This window comes from Balaenoptera musculus, chromosome 7 (genome assembly GCF_009873245.2).
Source record: "Balaenoptera musculus isolate JJ_BM4_2016_0621 chromosome 7, mBalMus1.pri.v3, whole genome shotgun sequence".
Classification (NCBI taxonomy): domain Eukaryota; kingdom Metazoa; phylum Chordata; class Mammalia; order Artiodactyla; family Balaenopteridae; genus Balaenoptera; species Balaenoptera musculus.
In genome coordinates, this window is record NC_045791.1 from 62032455 (window position 1) to 62045199 (window position 12745).

Sequence of the window (12745 nt, forward strand, 5' to 3'; positions counted from 1 at the left end):
AATTGTTTATATCAAACTGTTTTATGCTTCAAAGAAAGATATAGACTCCTGTATTACTTTGAGCTTTTCACGTACCTTTCTTCTAAATCCTGAGGGTCGTTAAATGGTAAAAATGATATTTCACATTCCTCTGGCCTAAAATATAATGAAATTTGTTATTAGCACTCATTGACTCTGGGATATGAAATTTGGGGTTTAAGAAAAAAAGACTTACCTAAGTTTTGCCAGTGCCTTAATGACAGCAAAATCCATACGTTGGTTAGGAGACATCCATCGATGTTTTTCTGCCAGAGCCAAAGCTCTTCCACCAAAGCCAAACATGGCTGAGAACCCAAAGCGAAGAAACTTGCCATTGGTGCTGAAGGTACAGACATCGACCGGTTGTATGTGCCCTTGAATGTTATATTGAATATTAGTCAGTCAGCAAGTAAGTAGAGCCAGGTGTCAAAATGGCAAACATAGGAGAGCATATTTATTTACTCAGAGAAGAAGAAGAAAATGTCAGGCTACTTTATACCATAATATCCTATTTTCTCTTCCACTCTCACTACCTACAACTACTGCAATTGCCATTTATAACTTTTTCAGTTACCAAGGGAAGAGACACAAAGTGGTAAATTTTGCAGCTTACTGCTATTTTAAACAAAACATGGCTAAGGAAGTGAAGTTGAAGTACATGTGCAGAGTAAACTCAGATTTAACAGATTTGCATTTATTAGAGTTTACATGTTTTACATCAGTTGAGATAATAAAAGGTCTAGTGGAAGTACACTGGCTAAAAATTTTTTTCTTGTGCTTTTTTTTTCTTTTAATAACTAGTCCTAGAGTTTTGGTAGTCAAACAACAGTACCTGATATATTTAATCAGTATGCATGGATTTTCTTGACCTGGTTATAAAATTGTGGTCTTGAACATTATTGTATTATTTTCTATCAAGATTATAATAAAACTTCACTTACTACTCTTCATAGCACCTGTATTCTGAAAAGATCAGCAGTCAAAATAGTGAAGCTTTGCCTAACTGACTTTTGGTTTTTAGTCAAACATTTCTCTGCTTTGAGAGATAAAGAATCTGTCTTAGACAAGCCTGACGGATATAAAATAGCCTTCCTTATATAAATAGAAACTGCCTTATAAAACATAAACTTCTTTGGAAGAATTCTTACCCATTATAATGTGCAAAGTTGCAGTTACCACATGAGAAATTCCATGAAGAGAATGTGCCAATACATTAGTAGATCCTGCCAAATCAAATTTAAAACATGTATGATCAGTATAGCAAACATTTTAAATTAACCATTTGCTCTTACTTTATAGAGATGTCACTATGTAACGTTCAAATGAAAAATTAAATGGAAGTTTGTAAGTTTTTGTTCACATCATAGATGCTCATTGAATGGCTACTGAATTATTATTTAATCTTTAAATAACTTAAAAATTAGGAAACAAGTTATAGTATCTAATTGCTCACAGCTTCTTCCATCATGAATGCCTATTTTCTACCTGAAAAAGTGCTAGTTATATCAAAGTCTGCTCCATTCAACTTTAATAAACAGGCTTCTAACTTCTTTACCAAAATGAGTGCCAACAGCAGAAGGATGGCTCTGGAAAGCAGAGACAAATGCATAAACACAAAAAAGCCAAATAATAACTAAGAAAAAAGTATAAAATCACTATAAAATACAAAAGATATGCTTTAAATACATTTTAAAGCTCTCAACCAAATGGAGATCCCTTCTACTATCTGAAAAATGGTACCCTAGATGAAGAAAACTCTTCATCCCATGGTATTTGCCATAGTATGAGAATCTGTATTGAGACATTATAGGTTTCTGATTTCCATAATCACTAAGATAATTTAAGATCCACATGAATTTTTCCCACCAGCCTACAGAGAAAAAGAGCTTTCTCAAGTCAGGCCCCTATGACATTTGTGTGTGTCTGAGATCTTGGGGTAAAGGCCTGGTTTCGAAGGGGAAAATACCAGCTAGCCCCTGCCATTCCCAGGAGGTAAAAAGCATTTAAAATTGAGAAGCTACATTTTTCTTGATTTAAGTCCAGTAATAGCCAAGAACTGTGAAAGTATGGATGTACTGTGTACAATAGCTATCAAAGCAAAGGCCAGCTAATCAGGAACTTTCCTGTGTGGTCATATGTAATCCCATCGATTTGTGTCACTTCGAGCGGATGTATTATGCTTGGGCTGCTCAGTTGGAGAAGCTGAGGCAATGAAGCCATTATCAAGCAAGACTGTCATTAAAACAATAGTAATCGTGAGGTACCTATCTAAGCATTCATGATTTCCAGACCTCTAGTGAAACCAATGCAAAGAAACGTCCCCCTTAACCAATTGGTAAACTGGTTTTAACTGATTCATCAAACGGTAGTTTATGTTCTGACCCTTGTTACTCAGAATATGTCCCACAGTCCAGCAGCAATGGCCACACCTCCGTGTTTATTACACTGTTGATTCTCAGGCCCCACTCCAGACCTAACGAGGCATAGTCTGCATTTTGTAAGATCCTCAGGTTATGTATATGGAGAGGGCCTCCTCCAGAACGTATGGGTCAAGGGTCAGCAGCATCAACATTACTTGGGAGCTTGTTAAGAAGAGAAATTTCTGGGTTCCACCTCCAACCAGTGGAAAGGGAGTAGCTGGGAGTGGGGCCCAGGTGCCCATGTCTTAGCAAGTCCTCCAGGTGATTTGTATGTACCCTAAGGTCTGAGAAAAAGTGATCCAGAAACCTGTTCCTCAGTGGATCTTTACCAGGAGTCAATTACCTAGGCTTTTCCAATTATTCTTTGACCCTCTACAGCCTGCCCTTTGGCCGTCTAATACTAATTAACTTGGAATCGGTGGGGGGAAAAAAGCAAAAACAAATCAATTTTGCTTCCCAATCAGATTTATGGTAAAGGTTTTGGAGGAGGCCATGTAATTAGAGTGAGATATTTAAGATTATCGATGGATTACAGTACTCCATGAAACACATTTCCTCCATTACCATGGTTAATTAAGAGTAGACCATAAAAGCATTCCTCTAGAAAGACTATTAAAAAACAAAATGTAATGTTGTCATGTGCAATAGAGAATGACACATATCATGACTCAAGAAAATAAAGACCATTTATTCCCTGTGAGTTTGAAGTATGCTAAGTATGCCAAAGCACAAATCCTCTTAGAATGCTAGACATTGCTTTTTTATTTCTACGTCTTCTCAGGCTTTGCAACTTTGCCACTTTTCTTTAATTCCACTGAACTTGGCAGTGATGACAGACATGACCAGAAATCAGAAAATCATTTTAGTCATCTTCTACTCTGCTTGACCTGTACCTTAATCCTTAAGAACGTTTTTAACACTCTGAATTTAAAAGGAAAGTTCATGAAGAAAGTAGATGTAAAATTATAAAACTATAGATTGCTCCATATTTTTGTTTGAATAATTTAAAAGAGTACAATTTCCAGAAACAAAATGGGATCCATCCAAAAAGATATCTACATGCCAAAAGAACATGCTGTTCACATAAATAAAAACTATGTAATTTTAGCATTCTCACAAAAGCTATAAATGTTCTACCTCAAGGTAAACATTTTAATTAGCCTGAAAAGTTATTTTTCTTAACACTACCAGCAACTTTGCTCACCACCGCCTCCCCAAACCTGCTAAAATGTGCCACATCCAATGAGTAAGGACAGAAGTAGCAGCTCATGTAAAGCATGACTGATAGAAGAACCAGGCAGAAACTACAGAGGCAAAAAGAAAAAAAAATTGTCCTTGGAAGTGCAAGCACTTCTGCAGAACAATTAACTTAATTAACCAGACATCATGAATATTCATAAGGCCATTAATGTCTCCCACATCCAAACAGATAAATGTGATGTAATGACTTCCTAGTCAAGCATATCTAAAATTCTCATGAAAACTGCACCTACACTTTGGTTCTTTGCCTGAAATATGATAGAAATTAACAGTCCTTTGGCAATATTTTATTCTCCTCAAATTAATTGGAAAGCATGAATTTATTTATGTGAATTCTATAGAAATATATGGTTCCCAGTCATCAGTATGTGGATTGAGCCTTGTTTTACAACAATTGGATTGCTTTTTTATTTTTATGTCCTCTCTGGCTTTTTTCTCTATCCTCCCCCTCATCCCTTTAATCGGAATCTCTCTGTATAGTTCCTTAGCACCAGTTCCCATAGCAACAAACACCGTTGCTAATGGCCAGCAGTTCAAATACAGGCTTCCCCACATCTGATCCATCTGAGTCTGACCATAATTCAGCAGCTTAGTCTGTTGGCTCAGTGGAGTAATTTACTAAACACTCTCCCTCTGGGTGTCTCTCTCCAGGAGGCAAATGGTTTCAAAGGCAGACTCTCTTCTGCGTTAGCTTAGAAACTTCCTGCCTAGCTCTTGTTCCCATTCATTATCAAAGCCCTGACCAGACATAGAGTCCTCATATTAAATACATCCTGCACTAGACTTCCTCCTCTTATTAGATGGAATCCACAAGCTAGAACTCTATACAACCACTAAAGTTTTGGTAACAGGCTGTATCTTCTAAACAAAAAGTATTCCAATGGCATTTCTACATATCCACTGTATCTAGAAAATGCTTTCAAACTCAGAAATATGCTTAAAAAGTATAATGCTAATAAAACTCACTGCTGTTCCTTTAAAACATCGGAGTTACATATTAAAATGTAAGCATAACCACCAATTTTTCTAGCTAGCTATTCACTTTATGTCAAATGAAGATCCGTGGGGACACCCATCTTTCCACTTTTGATGCAGAGCAGCGAATGAGTGACTTCAGGGGTGTAAGTACTAAGGAAGAGAAACAGTGACCTAAGCACATCCACTCTGTACAGAGGGAAATGTTGGGAAATTTCCACCATTACAGATGGCACTTCTAAAGTGACACAGAAAGGTCAAAGTGCAGCCCAAATGCATCTTTTTGAGTTGATGCATTTTGTTCTCTTCTACCTAAGGGGGTCTTTCTCACAGATTTTTCTTAACAGGTTTTACAATCATCAGGATATATCCCAATATCCCTCTCCTTTTAAATTCTTGTTTTTATGAAAGACTTTTTTCTCTAGAAGGGCATTGGTATGTCTTTTGCTCTTTGTCAATTAACAATACTAAATATACTGAAATCCATACTAAATGACTCTGGTCATCAAATGGATAGAATGTTGCTTTTTTTTCAACCATGTGCAACCATGTGTCTTCTATTTTCATAGGAAAGAATACAGTTGACCCTTGAACAACACGGGTTTGAACTGAATGGGTCCACTTAGACGTGGATATTTTTCAGTTGTAATTACTATAGTACTTCATGGTCCCCGGATGGTTGAATTCGAGGATGCAGAGGAAACGAGGGCCGACTGTAAATTGTTCAAGGGTCAACTGTAATTGTTTCCGCTTTTCTTGTAGAGATAATAACGTGATGTTTTAAAACGAAAAAAAAGTCACTTTCCTTCACTATTGTTTGTTTCAATAATAATTTGAGAGGAGGGACTCATATAATAAACCTGCAAAAGATACTTTCGTCTTTTCTGGATCCCAGTGTTGCTCTGGCGGCTCTCCCTGGCTCTGATCTCCACTTCCTTTTCCTCCCTTCCCCTAATCAGGAATCTTTCTAGAACAGGCTCCCAGCAGGTTGCTCCCTTGCTCTAAACCTCCCATTGTTCGCTACTGTTCATCAACTGCAACTCAGACTCCTTCCTGTGGCATCCAGGAGCCACCATGATTTGGACCTATTTTGACACCAGTACTACCAAACAAATGGCCTGTTTTCTATTCCTCAACATCCCTGGATTTTTTATTATTTATTATTTTTATTTATTATTTTTATTATTTATTATTTATTATTTTATTATTTATTTATTATTTTTATTATTTATTATTATTATTATTTTTGTAGCCAAGAAAATAACTCATTCCCATCTTTCAGGCCAGAAAAAAATTGTCCTACCTATTTTTAAGTGCAATTCAAGTGGTACTTGCTCTATAATGTCTTCTTTCCATTTATTCACTTAAACTTTAGTGAGTGTTCACTGTATGACATTCTGTTCTAGCTGCTGGAGATACAGCAGTCAGGATGAAACCTTTTGGCATATCCAAGCTTATCTGTTTACACTTCAACTATGGGAACTGAGTTACCACATTTTACCCCCCAAGAAATTATAAGCAGCTTGACTGGAATGGCCCTGTTTCAAAATTTCACATCTGGGACTGTGTGATCATTAGACCTTTATATGGGAAGGTAGAATAACGGTCCCATTTATTGTTTGCTTAACTATGTATTAAACCCTGCACGTATACTATCTAATTTAATACTATAATAACCTTGTAGTAAGGTGAGTGCCATGTGTGTTATCTCTCTTTTATGAATTAGAAAAATAAGGCTCAAAGAAATTAAATAACTTGGCCAGAGTCTCACACGTGCTAGTGGAGATGCCAAGCGTGGGTCTTTCAAACTCAAAGTCTGTGCGTTTAACTCTGTGTGACACTGCCTAGGTTAGGAAGTAAACCAGGGGAAGATGGGCGAAGGGTTCCATTTGGCAAATCCATGGCCCCTCCCTTGCCTGCTGGTATCACACCAAGTGGAAGCTGGGCTTGGACAGGAGTCAGGATGCTGTCTGTTTCCACCCCGGCATTCTTCTGGGCACTAAGAAGCAAAGCATGGGCTACTTCACTGGCAGTTCCATCTCCACCAACACAGACCACACTAGAAAAGAAGAAATTAAGTCAAAGAACGAACAACATCAAAACAAATGGTGATAATTCATGAAATTTTGACTTTAAAATATTGGGTTGGCCAAAAAGTTTTCGTAACATCTTATGGAAAAACCCGAATGAACTTTTTGGCCAATCCAATATTAATTTTATATATTCTGTGTGTGTGATTACTCACACCTTCAAACATTTCAACATGTGTCGATGGATAAGAAGACACTAGCACTGCTCTGATAAAGTTTACTTCACAAATATCACACCTAGATGATACCCCATAGGCAAAATATTTTTAAATGGGTTAAGAGGCATTAAACACTTGAACGTGGTAATTCACATCTGACCTGAATTTTGCTCTGTTAATATCCCAAAGCATATTATCCTCATCTTGTTTATGTTAATAATAGTCGTTGCAATTCATTTAACTAACACAAGCCAAAGTCATAAAATCCTGCTAATTTTCAATATAGCTCTGAAAAGACAGACAGCAATAAAAATCATGTAAAATATGAGGCTTTAATTTAAGGAACTGCTAATTATCATTAGTATGTAAATGTTAATTGCAAACCTGAACTAGTTTTCATCTCTTGGACATTACTGCGATATGGCACTTTTAAAATTAGTGTTACTACCCTTTGACCCTAGGTAGTACTACTAATATTTTTTTAAGACCTCACCATATGTACACTACAGGAGTGATGGGGTGGGAATCCATGAAAGTCATACAAGATATCAGAAGTTTTGTCATAATCATTTGTGTTTAAAAGATGCAAAATAATCTTAAGTATCGAAATCACATCAATTTACCCAAAAGGAAAAGATTTTGTGTTACTGAGAGCAGGTGTCACACCCCAAGGCCTCCAAGGCCCAGCAGGAGCAGAGAGTCTGCTCAGTCTAAAGAAGAGGCAGCTTCTCAGCACCAGCCCACTCCCATTATCCAGGAGGCAGGCTTTAGAGGACCACATCTTCTGATTTTTCTAGGGAAGCCACGGGTCCTGATTTTGGGGAGAGTCTCCTAATTTATAAACACTCACAACTAGCATTCAATATATTTAAAAATTGTATGTGCCAAACAAAACAGCCTATGGGCCATAATCAACAGGGGGTCCTGGTTCCCTAAGTTTAGGAAGCTCCAGAAGTTGGTGAATCCAGAGGCTGAGAATACTTTTTGCATCAATTCCCTCTACCTCTCAGCCTTCCAGCCCCGGCACCTAGGTGGGGTTCAGCGCTAGGGCTGCACATAGCCTGGGTGATCCAGGTCCATCCTAATTAGAAGAAACTCCAGGATATGAGATATGACCCAGGTCATTTTTGGCTGGGGGTATTATTTTGTCTGAACTGATTCCAGGGGCCATCAGTGTGGTCACTGATTCAGAGAAAAGTGATTATACGTACTGAGGACCAACTTCACATCAGGTAATACATTGGCTCTTTTCTGTTAAATTCCCAGAATTCTGTAAAGTAAGCATTAGCCTCTTCCTTATATATGGGGAAGCCAAGGTTTCATTTGAACCTTATCTGTATGATTTCAAAGACCTCTATGAGCAGATTTCCAAACATTCTGTGAATTTAATTATAACTCCCAGTTCCATGCCTGTCTACCAACCGAGGTGTGTGTGGCCTAAAAGGGAACCGTAAAGTCTTCCAACACAGCATCTAACTTAGTACAAAGAACTTGTCTCTTCCATATAGTATGTCAACACGTGAACCCTGGAATCGTGCATCCAGTTATAGCACATGTTAACTCATTGCTAGAGTTAGTAGAAATGGCCTTTCTATGAACATGCTCTGCTACAAAAACCTTTGCAATTTTGTCATAACACATTCTGTGTTAAATATTTTGAAACTATAACTAGTGATAATTACAACAATAAAGTAACATTTAGTGAACAATTACTATGTACCAGACACTGTTGTCAGCACTCTCCATGTATTAGCTTCTTAAATTTGAACAATAACTGTATGCAATAGATACTTTTACTCCCAATTTACAGATTAGGAAACTAAGACGTAAAAAGATTAAGCAACTTTTCCAAGGTCATACTATAGTAAGTTATGGAATGAGACAATTTGGCCTTAGAAACTACACTACACTACTATTTGATATATTAGACTCCTTTCTTATATATAAAACCTAATGAAAATAGCCTTATGAGAGTTTTATTATTTTGGAAATCAGTTTACCAGTTGAATCACTGTGGAATTAAATAAGTGAGAAAGGAATATATTTATTTATCTTGACTACTACTAGATCACTAAGATCATCTCAAGATATAGTTACTCAACCTAGGGAATATGCTTATACAAACATATCGCAAGAGTCTAGATATTACAAGAAAAGGCAAAAAATAAACTTTTTATAATGAGTTAATTTAACCACACTTAAGAGCTACCCTAAAACATAAACCTTTACAAGTGGTACACCTTGTGTTTTCAGAATAAGTAAACTCTTTCTTGCCATGACCCAAAGTAGAGCTTTTCTGTCTAGAAAAGTACAACTGGGGGCTAATATCTTACTTCTCTTTTTTAAAAACTGACAGGAAAATTTTTAAATGTTTGTGTATTTGTCTATCAACCCATATCATTATTGAAATGTTTATTATTGCATTTTTGACTTAAAAATTTTTTTGAAAAGAGATACTTTTTTTAAACCTTATTTAGTAATACAGATATCATGGTGGTGATAAAATGTTAGTGCAAGCCAAATAATGTCTAGATTCTCATGAAATTAAAAGACAGAAAAAACTATAATTCAACAAATTAAAATTTAAAAATGCTGTGAAATAAAACAGGAAAGTATTAGTATATGTATAATTACATAAGAGCTACATATTAGCTTAACCGTTTTCACATTCATAAATCCAACTGTTATCGCTTCAAGTCTATACACCCAATACTACACTTTTCTTTGCCTTTACAAAACTTTCTATTCATGCCCAGTGTAAAGAGGGGTCAATATGGAAATGGACGCTCCTGCAAGCTCTAGCAGTGAATCTGAGAGTATTTGCTAGAACACACTGGAGCTGCACACAAGCTGTCATGAGAACTGATACACTGTTCCTGTTGGCATTAGGAATATATCACAATGTGTCTTCATAGAAACATATGCAACTCATTAAAAAAACTCCAAAAACTTAACAAATAATCTTCTTAAACATTATTTACTAATCATTTTGCTTTACTGAATAATATATATAGAATTTCTCTTGGATCTTAAAACTCTCTGTCTGGTCTGTGTCTAGAAAGCTTTAGATGATTTCCTAGTCACTCCCTACCAACAGCTCCACTAGAGTCGGGCAGAGATGCTTCAGGCTCAAGTTGAGCTCCTCTTTCATCAAAATACCATAGAATCCTGGGGTTACCTTATCCCGTCCTTGAGTCTTTTGTATCAATTTCTCAAAAAGTCCTCCTATAGCCACTCTTTGAACAGATTCAGGAACAGGGAACTCATGAATATAGTGTCTTCCACTTTCAAACAATTCTACTTGTTAGAGAATTGTTCTTTAGACGTGCCTACAGAAACTGTTTCCGTTGTTCTCCTCATATGTATACTTCTCTATGTAATTCTAAGTAGAGTGACTTAAAATTACTATTTTATTAAGATAGTTATCCCAACCACCACTTCGTCTCCTAACTGGAAAGGCTGGGCTCAAATAAATAAATAAATAAGCTATTTAAAGGATCTTAGAAATATTAGACAACTTGCAATAGAAATTTTAAATTATTATAAGTTCTAATTAATTCAACATGCTGTAGAGCAGTGGTCCCCAACCTTTCTGGCACCAGGGACCTGTTTTGTGGAAGACAGCTTTTCCACGGACGGGGGCCGGTGGAGGTGGGACGTGTTCAGGTGGTAATGCAAACGATGGCGGGGATGGAGAGCGGCAGACGAAGCTGCGCTCACTTGCCCGCTGCTCACCTCTTGCCGTGTGGCCCAGTTCCTAACAGGCTGCGGACTGGTACCGGTCCTCAGCCCGGGGGCTTGGGGACCCCTGCTATAGAGTTTAGAAACAGTGAACTCACTGGAACTCAATTCACATAATGGTTAGGCCAAACTACTTGGTTTAAAAAAATGTAGGTAATAACTAAAGGATCTATATAACTTGCACTGCCACACTGCAAACTAACAGCACCTGCCGTGTGGAATAAACAAGAAGTAAGTATGTTCAGGTAAAGAGAAAAACATTACTTGTTGTGCCTAAGCTAGAGTCTTTCATCATTCTGCAAAGTTCTTCTTGATCCTTGTATAGTTAATTGCCAATGGAACTTATTTATAGACACCACATTTATCAAAACATTTCATAATGTTGACAGGCAAGACCAGGTCTAATACCTACAATACCTGTTATTCTTATTATTTATATAATCACGTTTTGAAGCAAGGACTTATTTGCAATGCAGCATCTCTTATATGCTCACAAGCTGTGCTTCAGGACTATGCAGCATATTAAGGTAGGTAGCTGGTAGGCATGATTCCCCCACTTACTTTTCTTAAATTGTCTACTTGCAAGACAATTTCCTAAATGTAGCCTATTAATCACTCTGTCTAGCTCTAAGTATAAAGCTCTGAAGTAATCTCCTACCTCATATTCTTCATGTTCAGTATTTATACAACGTTGCCATCTAGATTTGCTCTCCTCAATTAAATTCAAATGCTCGAGAGGGTGTGGAGAAAAGGGAACCCTCTTGCACTGTTGGTGGGAATGTAAATTGATACAGCCACTACGGAGAACAGTACGAAGGTTCCTTAAAAAACTAAAAATAGAATTACCATATGACCCAGCAATCCCACTACTGGGCATATACCCAGAGAAAACCATAATTCAAGAAGACACATGCACCCCAATGTTCATTGCAGCACTATTTACAATAGCCAGGACATGGAAGCAACCTAAATGCCCATCGACAGATGAATGGATAAGGAAGATATGGTACATACACACAATGGAATATTACTCAGCCATAAAAAGGAACGAAATTGGGTCATTTGTAGAGACGTGGATGGATCTAGAGACTGTCATACAGAGTGAAGTAAGTCAGAAGGAGAAAAACAAATATCATATATTAAAGCATATATGTGGAACCTAGAAAAATGGTACAGATGAACCGGTTTGCAGGGCAGAAATAGAGACACAGATGTAGAGAACAAACGTATGGACACCAAGGGGGGAAAGCCGCAGGAGGGTGGGGATGGTGGTGTGATGAATTGGGCGATTGCGATTGACATGTATACATTGATGTGTATAAAATGGATGACTAATAAGAACCTGCTGTATAAAAAAATAAAATAAAATTCAAAAATTCCAAAAAAATAAATAAATTCCTTTTTGAAAAATTATGTTTTACTTACCAAACTTTCTTCTTCATCCAATAATACTTTTCTCACCAACAAATATTAAGCATTTCTGAAAAACAACCCTACTAATTCTGATTGCATCACTTTCCTCTCTAACACATTCTAATAATTTTTCAGGAAGAGCAAGGCCTTTCATTTCAGTTGAAAAACCCAAATGCCCTTCCTGATATTGTGAGTCTATTGTTGCCCCCCTGCCCATTACCATGTTACACAAATAATTCACATACCTGCCACCTTTTAAAACTCTGAAATATCCACCCTTGCAAAAAAAAATCTTCCCTAAAAGAATATGATTTTAGTCTTGTACATCAATCCAGCACTTTAGCAAATTGATTCACCTAAATTTTAAAAATGTCAATTAAAGTATATGTCACTTGCCTTGTTTCTAATGTTTGCATGCCAGTGAACAATTTCTACACACTCCAGCAATGTATTGCAAACAACAGTTTCTAATGCCTACTGTGAATAACATACTTATTTGGTAGCTACTAAATTATAGAAGATAAGTAAAATTAGCATATTTTTCATCCTGAAAAAAATATATTTGTTTTTACAGAATATTTACACTCAGTCAATCATATCCAAATTAACCAGTGGGTAGCTATTAACACTATCAATAAATTTGCAAAAAAGGATCATAGTATAGTTATAT

At 36.7% G+C, this 12745-nt stretch overlaps 1 protein-coding gene across 1 annotated transcript in view; it reads right to left on the reverse strand.

Annotated features, from left to right (window-relative positions):
* The window catches only part of CERKL (ceramide kinase like), a 140645-nt gene that overhangs the window by 12466 nt on the left and 115434 nt on the right, over positions 1-12745 (reverse strand). The window contains exons 5-8 of the mRNA XM_036858112.1: positions 6590-6732; positions 1167-1241; positions 215-392; positions 76-135 (exon numbers count right to left, since the gene is read on the reverse strand). Coding sequence (XP_036714007.1) covers positions 76-135; positions 215-392; positions 1167-1241; positions 6590-6732 — 456 coding nt within the window. The remainder of the gene's footprint in view (positions 1-75; positions 136-214; positions 393-1166; positions 1242-6589; positions 6733-12745) is intronic.